A 27881-nucleotide genomic window follows, 5' to 3' on the forward strand; every position below is an offset into this window, starting at 1 on the left:
TGTGATCGTCTGAAGCATCCTAAGGTCATTAAAGACGGCACTGCTGCATAGATTCTGGCTGCAGGATGCCATTCTAGGCACCCTGCTAGCCAGATGAGGCTAGCATAAAAAAGCTTCGAGGGCTAGACCAAATGATTCCAGGGGAATTATACGGCCCCCGAGCCTGAGGGTTCCCCATCCCTGTTGTAAACCTATAAATCAGTGTATTAAAATTTTAACAGAGGGAGCTGTTTGTTAACACTTCATAATTAAATTGCAATTACTTTTATGAATCACTAGGCCAATCTATGCAGTCTAAAATCTTTTCATATACTATTTTATTACTGTTTTATTAGTTGGATGGTTTTGGGAATAATATTACTTTCGCTATGCACAAACAGATAATATTGATTTTAGTTATATCTGATTGTTTCACATTGTTGCATTGATACTGAAAATGATATCACAAGCTTATTTCAACAGTCTATTCCACTTTCCGTTTAAGATCTACACTGAGAATTTTTATTGTTAGCAAACAGATACTTGTACAAGTTCAAAGAATTATCCAAAGAAAATCAGAGGCATTTTTAATTAGAACAGGATTGCTGAAATGTAATCCAAGGAAATGCCAAATCCGTTAGATAAACAAGGTTAGACTGAACAAAGAATACAATGGCTAACTTATTTGAAATAATTGTATGCATTTTTCTACAAAAACAATGGTGACTATCTCATGCAGATGGAAAGACATTTTTCATAATTTTAGGTAATGCTATTTCATCTGATAAGAAAGGTCATTTTGTTGTGCTTCCTCAGTTATTTGGACCACTTCAGTTATTTATTTATTCATTTTTTCCTTAATTCACATTGACTTACAGTTTTACTAAATTCTCCTCTCTGTGCTTTTAGCTGGTAAAGTGATATGGTGCTAAAACGTGTAGGATTGTTATTGGTGCACATTAGTGTATATTTAGTGTATAATGTGTCTCCAGTTTTGCAAAAATCCCTAAATTCAGGCATATTTAAAGAATGTAAAATGCTATTTATATTATAAACAAATTACAATACTGTAGTTAACATTGTATTCACTTTAAAAAATAAAGAGAAAAATTCCTTTGTGGTCTGGCACCAGAATTACCCTGAAGTTTTTATGTTGCATCAATCGAAAAAACTGTTATTGTATGTTATATGTAATTTACAGCAAATCTTGTTGCAGGTTTCGTACTATCTATAAATCATTAGGATGCATGTACATTGGTCTAAAGCTGGGTGCACACTAAGCGATCCATTACGCGATATATCGTTCCAATGTGGTGTGTACACCCGATCATGTGTGTCTGCGGGTTGTTCGTCGCATCTTCCCTTCTGCGATGAACGATACCATGCTGCTAAATGCAGCTTGGAACTAAACATCGGGCCATCGTCCACTGCATTGGCAGTGTGTACGGACGGGAGTGGATAGTGAGGTAGGACAGCTCCGATTGTTGGGCCAAATGTAATAGGTCCTGATTTGGCAAAAGTTCTGATTTTTTTTTTTGTGATTTTGCCAAGATATGTAAAACAGCAATTTGTTTTAGCTAAATAAATCCTGCAGTAAAATCACTGAAAAATCTGCACTTTTACAAAATTTGGACCTATAGAGGCAGATGTACTAAGCTCTAGAAAGTGATAAATTGGAGAGTGATAAACTACCAACCAATCATCTCCTGTCATTTTTCAAACACAGCCTGTAACATGACAGGCACTGAATGGTTGGTAGTTTATTACTTTCCAATTTATCATGTTCCAGAGTTTAGTACATTTTCCCCATAGTATTTAATGTGGCCCAATGTCTCCCATTTTTTTCATCAACTGTAGAATTTTTGGGCTATCTGGCAAGTGGGCTAACATAACATGACTAAAAGTTATAAAGAAATAACACTTAGGTGCCCCAGATATTGTGATCCAAAAATAGATAAAACTAAAAAAGAAATGTGATTAAAAAAAGCAAACCCGCAGAATTTTGCAAAATAATGAGAGATTGTTAAGAGCATGGTCAGATGTAACATGTTACATGAGTTCATGCATCTAATTAGTCACTAGCACACCTTGCCTTGTCATACCAGGGTAGCTCTATATTTGTTGCCAAGGGAACACATGAGGCCAGCAGCAGGGACACAAGGAAAATATGGGCAAATTAATGCTGATGGTAATGATAGACCCTAGACTGTAAGCTCTTGCGAGCAGGGCCCTTTCCCCTCTGTATCCTGCTTATATTTACTCTATGTCATTTGAGCACTGTAGTTGTGTAATTATACATGTGAGTTATGTTCCTGTCTGTACTATTGTGTACTTGTTATGTGTTACCACAATGTATTGTGCTGTGGAACCCTTGTGGAGCCCTGAAAATAAATAATACTGATAATATTACTGGCACATAACTAATGCTGGGCACAAATGTCGGTATCCTAACCCTGTCGGGATGCCGGCATTGGGATTCTGACCATCGGGATCCCGAGTGCTGACAACCCGTACCCATCTCCAAAATATTAGATTGTTTAGTTATAACACTCACCAAGAAATTCTTCAGCGCCAAACTGTACATTAATTACAATAAATAATTGAAATGTACATATGCAAATAGAGGAAGAGTGGTTTGGTGAAGGATAAGGAAAATCGGAAAGTGATCTTGTGTGATAGAATATTATGGGGCCAATGTAAAGTTGATCACATGTCTTCTATAATTGCACCTGCATTCTCTATCCGTACTCTTGGTTTTATAGCCAATATCATTATCACCTGCCACATTCCTGGTGCAAAAGATCTGTCTGATAGTAAATGTTTTTACATGTACACCCAACGCAAACTTTTACTACATATGAATGCCCCATTACTACCCAGTTATGCAACTTCTGCCACAGGTGAAGACGCAACAGAGTTGCAAGCGACTTTGAATCCTGTAGTGCGCACACTTGGCTTCAGAGGATGCGTAGTGCAAACACACGCTAGATACATCAGAAAAACTGACTTGCATTCAACTCTGCATTAGCCCCTATGTGTAAGTGTTTAAAATTAGTTCAGTAAATGTAAATTACAGGACTGAACAAAAATGTAGGTGATTGAAGGATAGACAAATAAATTGTGTGTCTAATTATAATGTCAAAGTACCATAACAAAATAAATAGTACCAATTAGAAGGACTAAATACCATTACTCAGTTTATATTTACATCTGAGCATCAGATTACCTTACCTACCAACATGATCCCTTTACCCAGGGTATGTCGCACTGATCCTGTTAAATATTTCAAACTAATTTTGCCACTGAAGATCAATTAGTTTATTCAACCAATGTTAATACAATAGACAAATAGGTGGATGAAAATACTGTAGGAGATAGAATAATTTGTCTTGACTAGACCATGGTGGCAGGTATGTATTACAGATCACATTACTATTGGAAATTATATTTTGCACTATTGATGGCACTATTAGAGCTAATCAATACTGTGTTGGGCACTGCAGTGACTACTGCATGTTGTGTTGGACACTATTGGTGATGTACTATTTTGTAAATGCTGGCCATTGCTATGTGTAATTGTAACTGTTGCTCCAAAACTTTCTAAGACTTTTGTGAATCTCATGTCTTAGCTTTGCTCTTCATATTGTATGTTATTGTCTTTCCCTAATACTAACACCACAAACTACATAGACCGTATTATAGTTGGGTGGATACTATTGAACGTTTAGAGCAGAACAGGCATCGTTTTGAGGCAACAAAGGACTTTATTTTTACAAGAAACCAAAAGATTGATAACTAAAAAAGACAAGGATACTTGGGTCAATCAGAGGGAATCTGGCCAGTAGATAATTAATATATATGATTCTCTCTTGTTTATTACAGAGTGCAGATAATTCCAATGTGTCTATTATTGCTCAGAATAGGAAATGCTTTGACAATGACATCATCTGTTCAAAGAATCTTGTCATTTCTGTGGGTGGTAGTGATATTTATTTTACTGAGACCTCAGAGAAGCAGGTCAGTATGACGTCCTTTTGCTCACGCATTAAATATTTCTGCATGATATTAAATATATTTTGTTACTAATACTGCTTTATTCTTTGTTTAGAAGCAGTTTCGAATGCAACATGGCCCCTATAGGTATCAGCACTGGAAGGCTGGGTTCTATACAGTTGTGCACTTTCCAGAATTAGACATTACAATACTTTGGGATAAGCGAACAACAATACATGTCAAAGTGGGACCTCGATGGAAAGTAAGTGATGGAATACAGTTGACTTCAAATACAGCAATATTATTATTTCAAACAGATTTTGTATTATAGTTTGAGATCGACATACTGTAACATACAAACATATTTGTCCAAGAACTAAACTATGCCGCCAAGAATGGACCTCGCTGGAGAGTTAAGTTATGTGAAATACCATGGCCATATTCATTAGTATCACTGCAATTCTTAATGAAATATGCCGCTGTTAATAAGGAACGTTGATTAATGGGGTCCATAATCACTGATATTAGATGGAGCATAAGATGTTTAATGAGGACAAATCCAAAGTAGGTTCTAGGGAATATGAGTCCCTCCAAAGATATTGGGCCAGATGTAATAAGCACTGAAAAGTGATAAACTGGAGAGTGATAAACCACCAGCCAATCAGCTCCTAACTGTAATTTTTCAAACACACCCTGCAACATATCAGTTAGGTGCTGAGTGGCTGGTGGTTTATCACTCTCCAGTTTATAACTTTTCAGAGCTTAGTACATATATGTCCAATCCAAAGAACTGTGTGAAAGTTCCTATGTAGATCTCATGGCAGATTAATATAAAGTGTCTATAAACGCCAATATATTGATGGTAAGTATAATAACTTATATGGATTGTCCCGAATTGATAGTCCTTTCTCTGTTCGCTTGGTAATGCGATCACGTCTGCTGAAGTGTTTCCACTGTATGTGAAGCGGACAGCGAGAGAAGGCTAGAGACAACCAAAACAGCAGCAACCATCAGCAATTGATTGAGTTGCAGGGATAGTGAGCCTGATAGATAACACACTCTCTGTCAGTTGTCGTAGCAGTGTCCATTGCTGAATTGCAAACAGCTTCACTGTGCTACAGGTGGGTGGTGATCAGTGGAGGAGAAGAAGCTGAGAAAGTGTAATAAATCCAAAGAACAGTAATAAGGGTCAGTGTTGCAGATAACCTCAAAATATGACGTGTTTCTCTGGGTCATATATCCCTGTTTTTTCTCTTTCCATTGCAGAATATGCTGGCACTATATAAAATAATGTTCATGAATAAAGGTGTTGTTGATAACCATAGCTTATTAGTTGCAATTTATAGATATTGATATTTCTGTAAAATTAAATATTTAAAAAGTATTTACAGTTTTGACATTGTATATTTTCCAGGTTTTAGTTGGTTATTAGCTAAAGCCATAAACCAGATTAATGATGAGTCACTTATTTAAAAAATAATTGTTTATGACCAACATCAGTGAGACAAGTCATATATTGTTTACACTGAGTGGCACCGAGATGTGGAGAGTGGGTACACAATACCTAGGCCCAGGCCTATAGGAAGGCCCGGGCACATAAGGCAGCACAAGCACTGCCCCAAGATGCGCATTCAGCAGATGTTGCACCATGAAAAGGAGGCCCCCGCTATTCACAATAGGGAAGGAGCACACCTCCACACATTTGGCCACGGCCCCTAATACCAGGGCCTGATAGATCTCCTAGCACCTGTTTAGATTCAGCAGGACAAGCGTAATAAGGTGGAATAAAGATTTAAAACATGCCCCTTATCCAATCCATTCCCATTCAAAATAAAGCATTTATGGATTCAGTAGTATAATTACATTTCCTTTCAGAACTCCATACTGTAGCGGCACCATTTTACACATTAATCACATTAGTCACATTAATCTGCTCTTACTTGTATCCATGTACTGCAGCGGTTTGATAGTGACTTTTCTGTGGTGTTACCAGTACTGTATTCTCTCTTCACTTTAGTACACATTGGGAGTGTTTCATCACTTCAGAACACAGTATTAAAGAAATAAAAATACAGTGTTCTAAATCTGACATGATGTTTTTTTCACTGTCAGTTACTTGTTTCAGTCCAGGTTATGAAAGAAAGGGAAAATGGTGCCATAGAATGTTTTCCAGGTGAAATCGGCCATGTTGTGAGGAAGAGAAAGCATTGGGCACTGTAGACTTTATGTCCATCCTACAAGAAAATTACCTCACTGTTGTCCTTCTGATTTGGTGATTCTTGTGAGCTCTTATACAGACATACTGTACATTGGCCTTTTACACAAAAGAACACAAAAGAAATGTTTAAAATTATAATTATAAATATTTTTTAGGGAAAACTGTCTGGTCTATGTGGAAACTTTGACAAGTACACCTCAAATGACCTCACTACATCAAATAACATGGAAGTGAGGAATGCTCAGGTGTTTGGAGACAGTTGGACTATTGGTCAGGTATGAGAATTCTTATATTAATGTGGTTTCAGTTGGTGCATATGGTGATAATCATTGATCAGTCTGTTTGGTATATACTTACACCAAACAGACCAAATCCTCTCCAGTCTGTCCTCAATGCTGCTGCTTGGCTCATCTTCCTCTCCAAATGCTCTACATCTGCCTCCCTCTGAACCCAATTCAAGGTTCGCACCCTCGTTTACAAAGGCCTCTCACAATCTTCTCCCATTTATATCTCTGATCTAATCTCCCTTCACTCTCCTGTCCGCCCTCTTCATTTAGCTAATGCTCGTTGCCTTTCATGCCAACTGATTACTTCCTCTCACTCTCGCCTCCAAGATTTTGCCCGTGCTGCTCTGCACCTTTGGAACTATCTCCCTCTCCCCATCAGACTCTCCACCTCTCTACAATCATTTCAAACGGGCTCTCAAGACCCACTACTTCATTAAAGCCTTCCAGCTCTCATCCTAACTTAATGCTATATGCTTCTTCCTCCCCGTCTGTGTCACACCTGTTTGTCTGCCCCTCCCTTTTAGAGTGTAAGCTCTTATGAGCAGGGCCTTCTAGCCTCTTGTGCTTCTCCCTACTTTACTTTCATCTACTTCTTACTCCCCACTAGGGTACCTAACACTTGGTTGCTTAAGTTCTGCTGCTTATATGCGTGTTATGGTAGCTAATGTAGCAGTGTATATTATCCTTGTCCTTGTCCTGCATTGTATTGTATTGTACTGTAAGTCTTTGATCACCTATTTGTTTATATACTTTGTAAGGCACTGCAGGACACTTGTGGCACCATATAAATAAATGATGATGATAATAATAATAATAATAATAATAATAATAATAATAATAATAGTACTTAGCTTGTCATTATTGTCTAACATTTTTAAGAACTGTTTGTATATAGATTTTTATTTTCTCTTCAAACACTGAAGACCACTATTATGAACATTATGTAAACTGTAGTGAGTCCCATTATGTGTGGTTTTGGCATCTTGAACTAAGAAGCCCATAATAGCCATGAAACTGTGGTAATCATGACCCCTCCATCCTAGGTCTTAAATAAACAACATTCCTAAAAATACCTAATACTGGCCTGATTACCTGTCCTGCCAATGCCAATCCGCTGACTGGCAGACATCAATGATCGATGATCCATCAGGGAATTGGGGAAATTCAACATGTTAAAAATACCCGACTCGCCGATATCAACCATTTTTGGGTCAGAATTGGTGAATCAAGATTGTCCAACATGTTGGATTTATCCAATCTGCCAACCTCAGCATCGGTAGAACTTGCCCTTATAGCGGCTAGTTGTATGGGCTGCATAAGAATCTGTTCTTACAGCTGTGCCCTCACTTCACTATCCCTTTATTCCGAGATAACTAAGTAAGAGCAGAATGGAGTTATATACATGATAAGGTTCTGTATTGTTCTATAGTGTTTGCTTGTAATATCTTGTCACGAGATGTCTTGAATATCACAAAAAAGCCATATATACTGTATATCTGTCCAAAAGGATAAGTGCAGACACATTTGTATGTACTGCACCCCCTTACTTGCACCACTTTGTAAAGAATACTCACTTACATTTTGTTAATAATCTGCACACATGATTTAATGTACATAGACAGGCTATATATGTTGTGTCAAAAGCACCAGTAAGCTATACACAGGAGATATATTTGTCCCAGGTTTCTGACCTATATACTATATATTAAAACCCCAGGAAAATGTTTATGATTGTAAAGCAGATCTGATAGGCATTTGAGCTTTAGTAAAAGCCAGATAAGGGTTCCTGGGGTTATGGATGGAGAGTGAGGGCAGGCTCCATCCATTAGGCCCATTCGGGTCTTTAACCTGAGAACTGGCTAATTAGTACTTGCACCTGTGAGAGGCTGATAAATGTGTGTCAGGGTTTTTACTAAGTGTCTCACAACCTGGGGAAACAGGCATCAAGATTGTTAAGAGAAATTGTGATTTACTGACTGTGAGTACTGTGCATATGCCAATGTTTGTGGTAGAGGCAATCCGGTCTTACCACAGCTGAGAGAGGGATCATGTTTGTTTAGTTAGAGCCCAGATATGTATTGTACAGTTAACTAGCTTTGGATAATTACACGGAAACCCTGGACTGGTGTGCTGTTTCCTGGCTGCAGTGTGTTTGGAAGTGCCCATCTACCCCAGGAGAGGTCACCCTTAACTTGATCTCATTATAATATATATTTTGGCAAGAGAAACATGAAATAATTGCACACAATTATTACTGAAATAATAGTTAATGATGATGTGTTGTCTTTAGTGTAAAAGTTCTAATGAGACAATAAGACCATGTGAAGTTCATCAGAGCAAATTTCCTTATGCAAAAAAGGAATGTTCAGTCCTCTACAGTGATGTGTTTGCTCCCTGTCGCAATGTGGTGAGTATGACTATGTTCTCCGTACAGTGCTTCACCATAGTATTTCAAATATAATATCTCCTTTAATTTATGTTCAAAAACACTATCTACAAGATATATCAAATAAAGAGAAGTGAAAAATAATTAAAAGTACTTAAATATCTATATATTGGTTATATTTCTATAGTAAATTATTCCTAATATCTTACACAATGAGCTGCACAAGAAAAACATAAGAATTAAATTAAGAATAAACAACAAAATATGAAAATGAGAAATAAATGAATTTTAGATAGTAAATAAATTGGATTTTATAATTTACGTTTATCCCCAGAAAAATCATAACCTCTGCTTTCTAATCCAAGATGCTTGAGTCTCACAATGAACTAGAATATGTCCATCAATCAGCAATAATGAACTGGAACTGATATTCACTCAAGATATGTAGTATTAATGCATATACAAAACTTAATTAAATCACCCATAGGTAACAATATGAGGTTTTGGAAGTGGGATAGCAAATCCTATGGTAGCAACAATGTAGTGAGTAATTTATGAGCTACAAACTCTAAAGAAATTTTTATTACTGGGAAGTCCTGGTTCTATTTTCTAAGATCAATGAAAGGGAGAAATATCAGCTTCAACCTAAACTTTTTTTTTTTTACCAAAATCCTTAAATTCCAATGCCTTTTTAAAACGTTCTGAGTTCAAATAACATCATTTATGCATCCATGAGGCTTCATGCTGGCAAAGTTTACGAAAATGGTTTAAAACTCTGTTGGCATTTTAAAAAATATTTTATGCTTATATCTTTGAGTCCTTCAGGGCTGCAATTGATACCTTGGCAAAATGCTTTGAAACACTGAGTATGAAGTTGATTCAGAATATACCTTTTTCCATAAAAATCTAACATCTTTACCAAGTGTTAACTTGAAAGGATTGCGCAGCCACTCACAATAGTAGAGGAGCATAGTGATGATCATATACAAAAGTAAAGCAAAAACTTTCCCCTCAACACGGATAAACTTTTAAACATCTACAATAGTCTGAGTTATTTCTACTAACGGCGCCACATTTCTATCATTGTACTTCGATGTACAGTATAGGTTAATTATCACTCATAACCAGTGTTGGACTGGGGCATAAAGGGCCCACTGGGGGTATGCAGTGCTAGGGGCCCATGCTTAAGGTGTGTGGTCAGCCACCAGAGGGGGTGTGGTCAGCTCCTACAGCTGCGTAGCTAACCATTAGGTCAATCTTTAGAGGTTCATCAAGCACCCATGTTTATCCATGGTCCTGCTCCACCAGGTAACTGACCCTCTAATAGAGTAACAATGTATAATTTGAGTGCACAGTCTTGAACCTGACACTTAGTGGAGGGGGTGGGGCCCCCAGACACTGGGGCCCACCGGGGAATTCCCCTATACCCCTGTGGGCCAGTCCAACCCTGCTCATAACAGATGAGCTTATTTCAGTTACTCTGTTGGTGATAATACTACAAGTTATAAAGGATAACTTATCACAATGATAGTAACTTGAAAATTGTTTTGGGATCCAAGTGTTGGTCTTTGTTAGTTCTGGGATTCTTAAAGTACTAAGGGTCAGAATATTTTTCTACAAATAAATATAATATATACAAATATTATATTTCTTAAATATAATAGTTATTCTTTCATGTATGATTTTTCCTAATACTGTATATCTTGCTACCAAATATCAATTTTTTTATAAAAAAACATTTAATCTGGAGTAACTGATTAAACTTGGATGTTAACTATAGTTGCCAGAGGTGAAGACCCCCTTTCCCTTTAGGCTATTACTTATCCATGGTATGAGGTATGCACTTGAACTGTATAAAATTAGTAATTCAAATCTACAAGTTTATTATAATTCAAAGAGATTTTGTTTCATTTTTTTGAATCAAGAGGGTATATCCCAGAAAGTAACTGTGCGATAAACAAACAGGTGATTGAACTTCACAGTTAAAGTGATCAAATTAATATAGGAAGCAAAAGGTCATGAACACCTTTCATAAAAAATAAATAACTGCAGTAGAACACAAGGTTCACTCCATAGGGTCTGTTCAAGATCTATCGATCCTCAAAATGGCCCCTATATAGTTTGTCAAAGCTTGGAGTGAAAAAAGTACCCATTGCTGTACCCATTGTCTGTAAGTTGTGATTGGTGTTACAGTAAATAAAAATGTGTATGAGTATAAATTAAATGGAATTAAGAAAATACTCACATCAACATCTGAGATCTCATCATCTCCAATTAGAAAAGTTTGCACTGCAAAATAAATATCTATACTTTACCTTTACTTAACATAATAGCCATTTAGATCATTTACATCAGTTATAGTAGCCATAGTTCCCAGATGCATACTATGTAATATGACAGTAGAGTAGCAATTTCTAACTCAGTTATCCCAATTAATGTACTTAACCCCAAATGATTACACTAGCATTTATGGATATGCATTGGCCTCTTTCATTCATTGAACATTGTATGGGCAAGCTCCACATAAGTTTTAGCTGCAACTAAATACACTGATAAGCATAGTATGATACCATCTGTTAATGGGAATTATTGTTTGTTGTTTGATATTCATGTTGTTTTCAGTTAGGTTTTTGATGTGGCACATAATATTCCTTTTTTCTGTAAATAGATCTGAATAATCATGTGAATTGTTTAGATCAGACAGCATTGCCAAGCTATTAGCAATCACCTCTGTAGCCAGTACCATTACACACATTTAAATATATATCACGTACTGTTTGTTGTGACTACGGATACCAAACTGCGTAACTAATAATACCTATGTGGCCACACAATCCCTCTCCACCTCTGATATTTCTTTAGCTGTTTGAAAGGCTAATGTTACATACAGTAGTAGAATAAAACTTCCATGAGACTTGGGCTGTGGTGGTACTTCTACTTGTTATAGCTAAGGTCAATTGGAATTTAATCAGTGTATTTAGCACCTTTATAACTTATGTATTCTTCTCACATGAACATTTTACAGCTCTTCATAGACATGAATGGAATATAAAATGCTTAGAATAAGATTATCTGTTTAATGCTAGTGTTTTGTAGCCCTGTGTGATAGTAGCCATAATAAAGAAAGCTAACAGGTGCCCTGTGTACTTCACTTGTGAGTTAAAATGCACACTAAATAAACATAGCATTATTTTTTTAAACATCATGGAAGAATGCCTGGCTTATCTTCATATTCACCATTTATTATATGTTGCACAACAAAGGATACGTGAACATGTTTAAAAAGTGAAAATATGAGTAGGGATTCATATTTCAACAAGTTCTACAATTTTTTTATATTATATTGATAGATAAAAAGCCACATAGCATTGTAAATGCCAGGGTTAAACATCTCTAAATTATTTGCAATAGCACAGCCATACTAAAACACTGCACAAACTCTGCACTACTATAAGGCAAACACTAGATGGCATAAGGATAATTTCATAACTCCTGTTACTGAACATTACACTATTTATTGTAAATTCTTGTTGTATAGTTGTAATTTTCTTTGATAATGCTGTGGTGTAATAAATCATAAAGCTTTATTTGTTATTTTTAATACATACAGTAGAATAACATTTTAACTTGAAAACTAATACAATACATTATTTTAAAGATGCACACAAGAATAATAACAGTATTACTTTTTCTGAATATGACTTTTATATATTTTATGTAAACAGATTGATGTGACATCATTTGTTAAGAACTGCCATACAGACACATGTAATTGTAATCTCGGAGGGGATTGTGAATGTCTGTGTACCAGCATAGCGGCCTATGCTCACAAATGCTGTCAGCAAGGGGTAGCAGTCCACTGGAGATCCCCTAATATGTGCCGTAAGTTGCTCTATAGTTGTAAGAAGATACTTGATGATCGTTTCACAATCTATACAAAAAATAAAAATAAAAAAAATAGACATATCGCATTTGACAACTGTACCTGTCACCTAAATATAGAGGAGGCAGCCATTTTGTTAGCAGATTCAATACTCAGTCAATTAATGTCTCATGCCAAAAGGCATTATTACTTAATGAGGTCACTAGTTCTCAGTAAATGTATGACAGTAAAATGAATTGGCTTTGCACTGGTGCACATGAATGATGTACGTGGTGCACACCCAGTCATCGGCTCTTGGAAGACACCTCTGCTACCCAGAAGTACCCCTGGTTGTGCAGACAGGCAAAAAGCTCTGAAGAGATGCACTGTTCAGATGTGTAGACATCGAAGTCCAGATTTCTTAACACTTTAGGACCACTCCTTTCGATAAAATCTATATATGTTATACTTTATTTTCATTTACATTAACATTTCATAGGGCCTCCTTTATAGCTTTTGTGACATATTGGGTCTATCTTTTTTGTGGAAATTGTGTATATGTTCCATTTTGTATTCCGTTGATGTGAGTGTGTGTTACTTGATGTGCACAACATGGCTAAATTGCAGCATGGAGATGCAAAATAAGTTTCATTAAAAGTATCAGTCCTAGACCAAAAACTTTAGGTTTATGGAAAATTGAAGACCTTTTATGTCTGACAGTCTGACCGTGCAGTATGAAATCTTGCTCTGACAGTGCCCTATAAATGCGTCTTCTCTGTAGTTCAGTAGAAAATCCTTCACTCTGACCAACCCCTCCCCTCTTCCTGCAGACGGCTGCTGTTCCGTAAATAAAAGTACTTTGTTCGGTAACCTACGTGCCATGCTGAATATCTAGGTGCAGTTGCACAAATCAAGGTTTTTGGCTGGTCAAGACCTACTTTGTCCCTGCGTTATTATCTTCATAAATGACCCCGACATGTAGACAATAAGTATACATTAAAAGGACCTTCATTAAATAAATTATGGTCACAAACACCACACCACTGTATATAGCCCATTTATGTTACATGTATGTTACAACCATCTGTTAAAAAGCAAACTAAAATATAAATGTTCTTTATAACTGCAACACTTGTAACCAAGTGTTCTAACAAAGTTTATTTCTTCTATCTGTAAAACCTTTAACTAAATAGTTGTTTAAAAAAAAAAATCAAAATTCAACAGGGAATACACTGTGCCATAATGTACTGTATGTGTTTTTGTTCACTGTGTGCTACAGTACAATGAAAGAATTTTGGTTCTAAGCTGTTTTCAGCGAATAGAAATTAGTGGCAATTAATAATTGGTTAAACTTTTACCTTGTGGTGCTTATTATATAATAGTGAAATTAAATATTATTATTTTATTTCTCTTATGCAACAAGGTTTTTGCCAGACAAGCCTTAGAAGAAGGTGATGTGCATTTTACCCTTCTCTCTAATATACAGTATGATACCTTTCCTTCTAAGTGCAAAACTGGTGATATGATGAACATTTTTTTGAGACTCAAGTCCCAACCTATTTGGCATTTGCATTTCATCCAGATGCTTATTCCACTGACAGAAATATGAAATCACTGATGATTGCATGTATTATATAATGATCATTTATTTTACTATATTCCAATATTTATTTTACTAGATTGTAAAATGTCTTGATCAGATTCTACAGTATGCAATCTGCTTTTTCTACCGTACATATATTATATAGTGCAGCAGATAATGCTCATGCTATATCAATATTTCTAAAAACACAAAAAGTATTTATTTGAGAAAATGATACCTTAAATAAAACTATATTTTTAATCCATGCCCGTATGTGTCCTATACTTATATTTTATAATAATTATATTCTCTGCTTATGTTTATTTGTCCTTATGTTTTCCAGCCTATGACTGTGAATATTATAATCAAGGTAAGTGGCATTGAGATAGATTGCTCGAATAACCCCAGATTTTGTTAATAAATTAAGACCCCTATTTATCAACTAAGCATAACCCCTTTAGTGTTTGATAAAGGGGTTATGCCCTCGTTTCTGGATTTAACAAACAGCAGTAATCTAAGATTACAGTATTTGTCACAGCATCGTTCTTGCCATCTTTAGATGGTGAGAACGATGTGGTCCCCATTGGCTTCCAGCTTCAGCGAAGCCTTCTGGGCACTGCCGGGTCCACATGTCATGCACATGCGCAGACATACTGTTGCGCATGCGCATTACACCAGAGCAGTGGCAGAACTAGAGAGTGGTGCGCCCAGGTGCAAGAATATGCTTTGGGCCCCCTAATGCAGTGCCCCCAGTAAAGGTCCCCCTATGCAGTGCCCCCAAGAGTGCCCCATATACAGTGCTCCCAGTAAAGGTTCCCCTATGCAGTGCCCCCAAGAGTGCCCCATATACAGTGCCCCCAGTAGTGGCCCCCCTATGCAGTGCCCCCAGTAGTTTCCCTTATACAGTGCTCCCAGAAGTGGTCCCCCCTATGCATTGACCCCAGTAGTAATCCCCCTATGCATTGCCCCCAGTAGTTATACCCCCTAAGCATTGCACCCAGTAATAGCCCCCTCGATGCATTGGCCCCAGTAGTAGCCCCCCTATGCATTGCCCCAGTAGAAGTCCCCCATATACAGTGCCCCCAGTAGTGGCCCCCCTTATACAGTGACCCTAGTAGCAGCCACCCCCCTATACAGTGCTCCCAGTGGCGCCCCCCTTTATGCTGTGCCAGTTCCCATGCCCCTTTGCACACACACACAAAAAAAATACAAAAAACCACAACTTACCTGAATCCCCGCTCCTTCCGCGACCACTGCTGTCGGCTCCTCCCGGCCCACTCTTCTGCACTTTGACGTCTCTCGCATAACCTGCTGCAGTGGGAGCCGGAAGGCAGAGCTCATGAGTGAGCTCAAGCGAGCTCCCTCCGTGGACGCAGCAGCCAATGAGAGTCTGTCTGACTCTCATTGGCTGCTATAACAAGCACACAGCCGCATGTACATATACGTTTGGTGCAGTCCTAAGGGTAGACCGACTAAAGGTTTGTGAAAACTGTTGGTTTCCTTGCGGTTTTTCTTCAATTTTAAAATCAACGCATTTACTAAAGGCAAACTGCTGAAAAACCTCCAGAAACCTGTAAGGTAGGTTGGCGCAAAATGACTGAACCGATTTTCATAAAAAGTGCATCATTTTGCAGTGGAAACTCCTAGAAATAACCTGCACTTTGTTTCATCTTGATCTGTCAGGTTAAGGTTGAGCAATAACAAAAACAACACTTATTTACATCATCAATGCAAGAGATAGGTGTGGCACCATGCGCGCGGCCAGTAAGGGGTGGGTGCAGAGGTGCTTTGGGCCATCAATCAGTTGAATAGGATAGGGAACATAATGTGAGTGTGAGTGTACGCGCTGCTGCCACTAGTCTGTATTGTGCTGCTGGTCACATGGGCCACTCCTGCCACAGGACCCCTATGCAAAGCAACTAGTACACTTTAAATAAAAAAATATGTTGGCAGAAGCGATTTCATCGCATGCGAAGCTGCAGTCAGCAGCTAGTTTTAAATAGAATTGTAATAAAATAACGAGTTAAGCTGGTCATACACCAACTAATTGGCTGATTGTAATGAAAAACCTAGTAATATATGGGTGCATGTTGGCAATAGACCATTTGCTCCCAAACACTGAAAAACAGGTGGAAACGGTCACTCAGACAAATTGGTTACGTAAATCAAATTTGTCTGAATAACCGTTTTCGCCCATTCTCCAGTGTTTGGAAGCAAATGGTCAATTGTCAACGTGCTCCCATACATTACCAGATGTTGTTCCAACCAGCCAACTAGTTATGAGCAGTGAAATCTAGATGAGATATACATGATGCTGGTGAGCGAAGAAGCAAAGGAGGTATTCCTCATACACAGTATAGGAACAAATGTTAAGTATTAATTTGCCACACTCTGGAGCATACGAGGCCTGTCTAAAAAGTTTGGTGAACATTTCGTGCGTCTCCGTCAACGATTTACCCAATTTGAAGGAGAACTTAATGTTGTGTCATTGCTCCATTGCTGTTCGACGCACACAGCTTTGGACACTCTGTTGAAATGAATGCAATGGCAGTGCGGTGGCGGCCTCGGGCAAACCCCGACTGGGGGCAGGTCCAGACATGTCTATGCATGTCAGCGCGCATGAGCGACCTTGTTGCAAGTGATTGCATACAGATATATCAGACCATTCACCAAACTTTTTAGACAGACTATATGTTGCATTCTAAAATCACAAACATAGTAAAATATATTGTTTTCTGTGATGACTACAGATGTCAGAATGACAAAGTTATAGCTGTATACAACCTATTTATTAGAAATATTGAAGCTATGTTCAGATGTTTTATACTTTATTATAGTTGATATATTATATATTAGACCACATATTAGATAAAAACAAGCAAATGTTATAATTTTGCATATTTGTGCATATAGGCTATGTTCTTATAATTCATTTCCTCTCATTTCTAAACAGGACTTGGAGAAGGTCCCTTTATCCTATCCAGTTGTGGAAACAGTGAAATTGTATTAGGTGTTAATGTTACCAGCAAATATATCTTCCCATTGCCAAGAATGAGTGCACATGGAAATGTTTTGTTTAACTTCATGATAACACCTGGACTTTTCAGAGATAAAGACCTATGTGAGTATAACAAATCCAAATATTTAAATTATATTGTCACAAAAAAATGCAGATAATTCTATTAAAGCTACCTTCAGTCAACGCATGTTCTCCTAAATGACCAAGTACAATCATGTGATATTTTCTTTTAAATTTAGAAGTTTATTTTAGCAATAATTTACATTGAAGGATGTAGTTTATTGTAAATTTTGCTTATTAGAAATCCTTTGTGCATTGCTGTGCATAACTATTTTCAATAAGTATATCAAGTATATACATAGCACATTATGAAATGGCAGAACATTGGGGATTAAAGACACATAAATGTTAAGATTCAAAATGACTGAAAAGGTTATATAAAGTTGGTAAAATGCTAAATATCCATATAAAATAAGACATCTCATGGCAGCTATGACAGCTCTACATAGATCTATAGAATAAACTGGTACTTGAGGTATAAAACTAGCTACTATATAAATGTTCTTTAGTGGTAGATTATCATTGCATTATGAAGTGAAACATATTGTAAATTATCCAGTCAAGTTGTAAACAAATTAGAAAATGATGAGCCCCAATGTGAGTTGTGGTTAAATCACAATCCTAAATGTGTTACATGTTAAAAATACTGGAAGGACCAACTCTCTAAAATGCATTTATTTAAAGGAATTATCCATCAAGATAAAAACATTACCTGCCCAATTTATTACAGAGAGCTGAAGCTCCTCCCACATTACAAATGTCCTGATGGGATCACATACATAATATAATGCTGATCCTGCAGATATTTGACTATTGTGAATAACTGGCCCTGCCCAAACCTCACAATTTTCCAATGGTCTTAATAAGGCAACATTGCACAAGAATGGTGTGTGGTCCTGCTACACAGGACATGGCCACATCCTTGTGGGTGGGTGTCCAGTGTTTCCAAAGCACTGAGGTGCTCCCAGCTCCTAGATGCACCCAATAAATGCCGCACACACCTGTCGCTGGTACACACGACATTGAAGTGGCTCACATCAACAGGACAAAAGTCCTAATCTGTGAGAGGATAGAATAGGTTCCTCAAATCAGTAATGTCTCACCAAAAATCAAGACACTTGGGCAGTATGCCTGTCCCAGGTTATGAATCAATGAATCCACACATTGGATTTCTACACAGCAACTCAAGAGATGTCACTCTGTGATAAATACTACATTTATGCTGTCTACAAAATATTCTAATTATATTATTCTTTTCATGCATCGTAGCACTATCACTCGTCTCTCTGGAGTCTGCGGAAAGACCAAATTACTTCCTATCTGTGCAAGAAAATGACAGTGTATGGCTGGAACAATGGGAAGCCAGTTCAATGTTTCGCAGAAGGGCAACTTTTTTTCACCACCAAGGACTCTGGATTCCAGGTTACAGTGCATTTGAGTTACACAGCAAAAAAGGATTCTTTATTGTTCTTACTGCAACAGAGGTTAAAGTTTTAAAATATGACAATTCCGAGGAATTTAAACTATCCAGTGGTTTCAAGATTGAAGGTGAGCTCTGATATAAGCATAACATATGTGTGAGTATGTACACAAATATACATATATTATATTTTGATTTCCAAACGCCTAATATATATTTATTTGTGTATAGAACCAAGTTGATATTTAGTTTTCCAACCATCAGCTGTTCTGCAGAACCTGCAAGAATGTGTCCTGCATTTTCTATAGTACTTTATAACCATTGAGCTATGTTTGCTTGGATGATGATATTATTGTTGGTCATTTTGTTGATGATTACATGCGATACCACTATCATACTATTGTCAGCATGAGTATATTGCCGGGAGTCATGCAGAGATGTACATAGGTCATTGTCCCTTAGACCACAGGCTGTCAAACTCGGTTCTCAGAACCCCAAACAGTGCATGTTTTTCAGGTTTCCTCACACAATCACAAGTGAAATAATTGGCTCCACCTGTGGATCTTTTAAAATCTATTAGTGAGTAATGATTACACCTGTGCACCTGCTGGGTGACCTGGAAAATGTGAACTGTTTGGGGTCCTGACGTGTGGTCCTGCTACACAGGACAATGTATCAGTGAGTAATGATTACACCTGTGCACCTGCTGGGTCACCTGGAAAATGTGAACTGTTTGGGGTCCTGGTGTTTGAGAACCACTGCCATAGACCACCAGTCGGGTTCTTTTCTACCTGTGAACCTGCAATACTGTCACAAACTGGTTGTCTCTAACTGACAAAAATAGGACTTCTCATGGGTATGTTATGCGTGCGCCATGACCATGATTCGGCATACAGCTTCATTCTTTTTCTCAGCACAACAGCCACAGTGGCCATATTATAGAAAGATGGTGAAGTGGTCGGATCCACAAGCGGACTTGAGCATTGCTCAGATATGCAAAGTAGGTGTCACCGGATTTCTTCAGTCCGTCGCACCTTACTGCACCAGATTTCGTCAGTCCCTTACACCTTACTGCACCAGATTTTGTCAGTCCGTCACACCTTACTGCACAGGATTTCGTCAGTCCCTTACACCTTACTGCACAGGATTTCGTCAGTCGTCGCACCTTACTGCAGAGGATTTTGTCAGTTCATCGCACCTTACTGCACCAGATTTCATCAGTTCATCACACCTTACTGCACCAGATTTCATCAGTTCATCGCACCTTACTGCACCAGATTTCATCAGTCCATCGCACCATACTGCAGAGGATTTCGTCAGTCCATCGCACCTTACTGCACAGGATTTTGTCAGTTCATCGCACCTTACTGCACAGGATTTTGTCAGTCCATCGCACCATACTGCACCAGATTTCATCAGTTCATCACACGTTACTGCACCAGATTTCATCAGTTCATCGCACCTTACTGCACCAGATTTCATCAGTCCATCGCACCATACTGCAGAGGATTTCGTCAGTCCATCGCACCTTACTGCACAGGATTTCATCAGTTCATCGCACCTTACTGCACAGGATTTTGTCAGTCCATCGCACCTTACTGCACCAGATTTCATCAGTCCATCGCACCATACTGCAGAGGATTTCGTCAGTCCATCGCACCTTACTGCACAGGATTTCATCAGTTCATCGCACCTTACTGCACAGGATTTTGTCAGTCCATCGCACCTTACTGCACCAGATTTCATCAGTCCATCGCACCATACTGCAGAGGATTTCGTCAGTCCATCACACCTTACCGCACAGGATTTTGTCAGTCCATCGCACCTTACTGCACAGGATTTCATCAGTTCATCGCACCTTACTGCACAGGATTTTGTCAGTCCATCGCACCTTACTGCACCAGATTTCATCAGTCCATCGCACCATACTGCAGAGGATTTCGTCAGTCCATCGCACCTTACCGCACAGGATTTTGTCAGTCCATCGCACCTTACTGCACAGGATTTCATCAGTTCATCGCACCTTACTGCACAGGATTTTGTCAGTCCATCGCACCATACTGCACCAGATTTCATCAGTTCATCACACCTTACTGCACCAGATTTCATCAGTTCATCGCACCTTACTGCACCAGATTTCATCAGTCCATCGCACCATACTGCAGAGGATTTCGTCAGTCCATCGCACCTCACTGCACAGGATTTCATCAGTTCATCGCACCTTACTGCACAGGATTTTGTCAGTCCATCGCACCTTGCTGCACCAGATTTCATCAGTCCATCGCACCATACTGCAGAGGATTTCGTCAGTCCATCGCACCTTACCGCACAGGATTTTGTCAGTCCATCGCACCTTACTGCACAGGATTTCATCAGTCCATCGCACCTTACTGCACAGGATTTTGTCAGTCCATCGCACCTTACTGCAGAGGATTTCATCAGTCCATCGCACCATACTGCAGAGGATTTCGTCAGTCCATCGCACCTTACTGCACTTGGAAATAAGAAATTGCATCCGCGCATGAATAGCGTCCACCTCTGAATCAGGTCCTATGTTTGATCATAAACATAAAAATATAGGTCTACAGATTTGCTCTATATTACATAGATACAGATAAACTGCAGTAATTGATTATGCCATGTTCTTGTATCAAATGTTTGCCTTCAGCTGAATAGCCAGATTTATTTTTATTATCCAGCCCATGAATACTGTGTGTAGATAAGGCTTTAGGATTGTTTTTACAAATTGAGTCCACTTTAATCATTCACAGTTGCTGCTTTGCTGCTGATATTTTGTCTATAGTGTATTTCTAATATAGTTTATACTGTAGTAGCATTTATTAAAACAACAGGGTCACATGACCCCCAATACTGCTAGCCAGCTCCTTTGTGGTGACAGTTTGGTGTTGGCAGCTTTTTATAGAGAGCAAAAAACTGTGTGGCCCCCACTATTTAACATAAATGCTACCGAAATGTGAAAAATCATATATATGATATAATCGTTGGAATGCTGGGTAATAAACAATTATACAATGTGTGCTCCGATTGACACAGTGATTGCAACATGTGAACATTTTATGACAGTTAAGGGCTAAAATAAGAATAAATGCTCAACTCGTAAAATGGGCTAAACATTTGAAAGGCAGCTCTTGGATGTAAATGAACTACAACGTCTTTGACCAAAATAAAAGAAACCATCCCACCAGGGGCCATAGTCCAACATCACAGACCATTCTGAACCCCAACTTAAACATCTAATTTGCAACAACTTTGTAATTTGCATACATAAATATAAAATCCCAGACACTCATCATGTTTAACAAAACTTCACTAAAAGAGTTCAATATAAAAAGATAACAGACTCAATTTGATCCTCCTCATAATACAATATTAATCAAATGCTAACTGATCTAGCCCTTTCCACCACCCAAAAAAGAATTATCCCTGTACTAGACTAGCAGTATTTGATATTGAGTCACTTTGGTTCCCTAATTGGTTGGAGCCCCCAATTAATTCTATATACATTAGAATGGTTTGATACTGTTTCTATTTTGTGTATACTACTGACTTTGCACTGATGAAGCTCATGTGAAATGGTAGAAGCTGATCTGAACCATTTCCTATGTATTTGTATATGTAGTGATGTACCCAGGGGGTCATTCAGACCCACTCGCGAGCGGCAGTCCGCTCGCAAGTGGGTCGATGTTCCCCACTGCGCATGCGCACGACAGAGGGAGCTCCGTCATGCGCATGCGCGAGACCCGGCGAGCGAAGGACTTTCCATCGCTCCGGGTCTCGCACCAAAGGGGGCGTGCTGTCGATGTTGATTGACAGCACGCCCCCTTTGGTGGGCGTTCCGGGGGCGTGCCTGCCAGACGGAGGCGTTCCTATGGGAACGCCTACCGTCTAAAGCCGGCCCCACTGACATCACTAGTGATGTCAGTGGGAGTGATTTTGGCTCTGACAGAGCCAAAATGACTCCTGGCCTTGCGGTTGAGAAACCCGACCACAGGGTTTCTCTCGCAAGTCCGATGGTCTCGATGGTCAAGACCATCGCGACCATCTTGTTGGACGCTCGTATATGCTGTGGGTGGTGACCCACAGCTATACGAGCGTCCAGGAGGATGCTCCATTTTAATGGAGGTGGGCCCTGATTCAGAGCGAGCGCTCTGGTCAGAGCGTCCGGCTCTGAATCAGGGCCCCAGTTTGTTAGTTTGTTGTGTCCACCCACCCTCAACTTCCCCCACTAAAGGCATTCAGCTTTACCTTGACCAGAGCATGTGCTGGTCCCTAGTCTGATGTATTACCCCCTAATACAAGAAACTAAAGAAACTGTAAAGATGGCCATGATGCCCTGTTAGTGAAGCACTGTTGAACCAGGTGACATTGTATGGTTAAAAGAAAGGAATGTTTAAGAATACGCTTGTTCTTCCACAAACAGTAAAATAAATTAATAAATTACACATTATATAAGCAAAAAACTGTGTATTTCAGAGATTGTGGCAGCTGTTCCCTACAGGAGAATGTGTGAATGGAGATATGAACCATGTGCCAGCCCTTGCGTTAAAACTTGCAGTGATCCTGAAGCCATTTTATGTTCTTTTCTTCCACCGTAAGTTCATTTCCACAGTATTGTAGTATTGTTCCTCTATAGAGACTGCTTAATAGCTACTCTGCTAGGGAGACACAGTAACCATCTCCACTGATAAGCGCAGGCTCTGCTTTCTGCCCCTGAAATCTATTCTAAACACCTCAATTTTCATGCACATTTTCTTTTTTAATCTCTTGCGTAGTTTTCTATCAATATATACATTATAGTCTTGAATCCAGTTTTCAGCTTACAATTGTCTTTTTCTCTGTCCCCATTTAGCTTAATATATATATATACGCCTTCTGCGTCACATCCCCCTGAACCTTCCCTCTCATTTTCATTTGTTGAAATCAATTCTAAATTGCTTGCTTAAAGAACATTTTATATTGACATCATATTGCCATGAAATGTTCATTAATATACTTCATTGTTTCAGTCCTTGGTGTTTCCTAGTCTTGTTCCAAAATATTTCCTTGCTTGATCTTTAGGGTAGAAGGATGCATTCCATACTGTCCAAACCACATGATTCTTGATGAGATTACACTGAAATGTGTCTATCCAGAGGACTGTGAGTACTTCATATACTATACTGTTCCTGCTATATCATTCTACCTTTATGATAACACCACTATTAGTAATATTATTATTGTTATTCCATTGATATTCATTTGAAGGTAGCCTTGCATGTCTTCATATTACCTTATGCTATATCTCTGTCTTCTGACCCAATTGAATCAGCAGAGAAACGAAAGCCTAATATATGGATACACTCCAACCCTCCGAAAAAATATATATTAAAATTCATATACTTTATTACTTCATATAGCATAACATTTTCTTTTACAGATTGTACTTAAAAATGCCTAACAAATATATTACATATTGATTTTTATTTACTGCTTTTATATCTGTGTAGATGCATTGTACTAAAACGTTAAGCAAAATATTTAAGGATAGACAAGTTGAAACAAAATTAACAGATAATACTCAGAAAGTGTATGTATGTATGTATATATATATATATATATATATATATATACAGTATAAAATAAATGATTAAAAGCAAGGCTAGATGTGTTTGACAGCGTCCTCCACATTTAGTGTATTCTCTGTGTTGTTTGGTATTAATATAGTAAATTGCTACATCAGTAATGAAATAAATGAAACAATCACTTTTGTATCTGAATGTTGCAATTCTGCAATAAGTGATAAATAGACCGCAGATCCCAGCCACAAATAGAAAAAGAACACTGTATTCCTTTCTAGCTTAGTTAATTATTGTTATATTCTAGTAATTTTCAAATTATTCATAGTATAGAAGGAAAAGCAGGGTTATAAGAGAAACTGCTATTGGGGAGAAATCTACTCTTTGGATTCATGGCCCCATGCGGGTACTCAAGAGAGGAGAGCTATGATTTCCCTCATTCATAACGTATGTAGCAACTATTTAATTGTCATTTCAGATTGTTACATAATATTGTGGTGGTATTACACTTTTTTATTTTATTTTGCATTCACAGCAATCGCCAGTTAACACTTAGCTAGTATATAATTGTCGGCATAGAGTTGATTTTAATTGTCGAATCATCAGCATACAGTTGTGTATCATAGATAGTGTACACTAGTTTACAACTGACAGCACAAATATTTCACACACTAGGTCAGATTCGTCACAGATCGCAACTGCAACAGCTTACGCAGATCAGCTGATGGTGCGTACTGCTAACCGAAGTTAGCATTGCGATCACTCGCGCAGATACAAAGCCATCGCAGAGTGAGTGACAGGCCGTGAGTGCTTGGAGGTGGTGACGGGGGAGTGATTGGAGAAACGCAGATGTGCCTGTCCGTTTGAATGCCGTTGCATGGGAATGCATAAATTGTCCACTGCTATGGCATATGCAGCTTGAGTACTCACTGTGTGCGACGGGTTAGCAATATCTGAGTAAGGTCAGACCTGCTGTAATTGTGCTTGGGAGGCCGATGTTACCGATGTTACCGATATATACGCAGAACTGCAACGGATGTGAGATAGCGGTAGTGGGTGGCAGTGAGCTTCTCTATGCTGGCTGTGTGACGGCTTTGCGATTACATTCATTAGCATATTTTCACTGAAGCTGCGATCACAATAGTGATCTGTAGTGAATCAGGCCCTCAGTACATAGGTGTATCCTTGATTGCCTATATCTAGTTAATATTTGTAGACTGCATATAGTTAATTTTAATGGCCAGTATAGAGGCAGTTTTTAGTCCCAAGAATGAGAAAACAATTTTCAAACTACAGCACACAATTATTTTAGAAGCCGATTTCTTTTAGCAGCTGATATACAATCAGTTTTAAATTGCCGGCATTCAGTCACTTCCAAATAGCCGACATGTAATTAACTCCATCAGTCAAAACACTGCAAATCTTGGTAGCCACTGTTTATACATAAACACACACACACTAGATCCCCAGTATATAGTTACATGGCCAGCATACAATCATATAACATAGTTGGCATGTAATTAGCTCCATCAGTCAAAAGACTGCAAATCTTGGTAGCTGGTGTTTGTTGCTTGTTGTCTTATAAGTGAATCTGTCTAATTCAAACACATTGACATTTCTACAATATACATAGTATCCGGTTTTAATACACGTCTAGTGAATAACGGTGCGTGTTTTGCTATGCTTTTTCAAGCAAAGTAGCTCTAGTGTGGGTTGGAACCTTCTTTTTTCCGCATTTGAAGCAGCATCAGACATGAACCTGTTTGAATGGTTCTAGATCCCATTCTAAGGGGGAGATATAATAAGCCTTGGAGAGAGAGAAAGTGTAGAGATAAATTACCAACCAAACAGCTCCTAACTGTAATTTTTCAAACACAGGCTGCAAAACCCCTAAATCTGCTGTGGCTGAAGCTCTTCCCAGTAGGCAAGAACGGCCAACCCGCTCAACAGATCCTGCACTGCAGGGAGGCGCCAGGCTGGAGAGGTGCTCTCCCTGCAGCTGCTGTTCTGGGTGCTGCTGCTGCGCCTGTCACACTGTATGACCGGCAGCGGCAGCAGCCTGTTACAGAGAAGCACACCCGAAGCTCCTCACACAGTCCAAACCCCTGCTGTTCGCAGGCTGGGCAGAGTGACAAGTGACTGTACTGGTTACTTCCCGAGTGCTCGCTGAACAGCTGCCTGCTCGGTGCGGATGCACCAGGGATCCCTCCCTCCCTGCCTGAGACCTCGAGTCTCCACCCCCTCCTATCCTCCACCTGTCACTACAGGTCCCTGACTGTATTCTTCTGTTCTATTGAATCTCCTGTGACTGTCCCTGACTAGCTTTGTCCCCTCACCGCAAGTCTCCGCCCCCTCCTGTCTGTCACTACTCTGATTCTATTCTACTGAATATACTCACTGCCTGTCCCTAGCCAAGACCTCCACCCCTCACACAGAGTCCCTGCCCCCTCATCTACCCTGTCTGACTCTTCTATTCTATTCCCTACTGGCTAAGACCCTGCCCCTCATCCAAGACCCCGCCCATCCATATACCCTCTCTGAGTTTTCTAATTTACTCCCTCCTGTCCCTTGCCAAGACCCTGCCCCCTTGCCCTGAGTTCCCGTCCCTTTCCCAGTCTATCCTGTTTTTTAATTATTTTCCTGTACCCTGGAGCTCCACAGCGACCAGACACTTCCTCCTTCTGGAAGGTAAGTGCTAATGGAGGAGAGGAAAATGTTTAAATATTATCTAGGAGGATGGTATAGTTATGCAATGAGATGCGGTGTATTTGATTCTTACTTGGGGGGTTAATAATGTCTGTGTTGGGGATGGTTTATTATTGTGTGTGCGTGGGTATTATTGTGTTTGTGTGTATGAGGGGTGTATTCATGTTTTCTGTTGTATGTGGATCAATGATTATCTATTGGTCACTGCATTATCTATTGGTCACTGTGGTGCACTGCATTATCTGGTGGTCACTGCGACACTCTGCATTATTTGGAGGTAACTGTTACACTCAGCATTATCTGGCGGTCACTGCAACACTGTCTGCAGTATCTGGTTTTCACTGCAACGCTCTCCGCATTATTTGATGGTCATTGCTACACTCTTTGCATTATCTGGCAGTCACTGCGATGTTACCTGCATAATCTGGCGTTCACTGCAACGCTCTCTGCTTTATCTGGCGGAAATTGCGATGTTCCCTGCATTATCTGGCGGTCACTGCAACACTCTCTGCATATTCTGATGGTCACTGTGACACTCTGTGCATTATCTGGTGGTCACTGCGATGCTCTATGCATTATTTTATGGTCACTGTTACACTCCATGCATTATCTGATGGTCATTTCTATGCTCTCTGCATTATCTAGTGGTCACTGCGATGTTCCCTGCATTATATGGTGGTCACTGGGATGTTCCTTGTATTATCTTACTCTCTATATTATCTGGGGGTCACTACAACACTCTCTGAATTATCTAGCAGTCACCTTTACTTTAAAGTTAACGCCACCCAAGCTA

The 27881-nt window shown here is 39.0% G+C and overlaps 1 protein-coding gene across 2 annotated transcripts in view; it reads left to right on the forward strand.

Annotated features, from left to right (window-relative positions):
- Positions 1-27881, forward strand: part of OTOGL (otogelin like) — a 259839-nt gene that overhangs the window by 134858 nt on the left and 97100 nt on the right. For both annotated transcript variants that reach the window (XM_088453706.1, XM_088453702.1), the window contains exons 26-35: positions 3862-3996; positions 4088-4234; positions 6346-6465; positions 8768-8884; positions 12589-12745; positions 14651-14677; positions 17261-17428; positions 18656-18934; positions 23301-23418; positions 23886-23965. In XM_088453706.1, the coding sequence (XP_088309832.1) occupies positions 3862-3996; positions 4088-4234; positions 6346-6465; positions 8768-8884; positions 12589-12745; positions 14651-14677; positions 17261-17428; positions 18656-18934; positions 23301-23418; positions 23886-23965 (1348 nt within the window). The remainder of the gene's footprint in view (positions 1-3861; positions 3997-4087; positions 4235-6345; positions 6466-8767; positions 8885-12588; positions 12746-14650; positions 14678-17260; positions 17429-18655; positions 18935-23300; positions 23419-23885; positions 23966-27881) is intronic.

This window comes from Taudactylus pleione, unplaced genomic scaffold (assembly GCF_031769625.1).
Source record: "Taudactylus pleione unplaced genomic scaffold, aTauple2 ptg000040l, whole genome shotgun sequence".
NCBI classification, from domain to species: domain Eukaryota; kingdom Metazoa; phylum Chordata; class Amphibia; order Anura; family Myobatrachidae; genus Taudactylus; species Taudactylus pleione.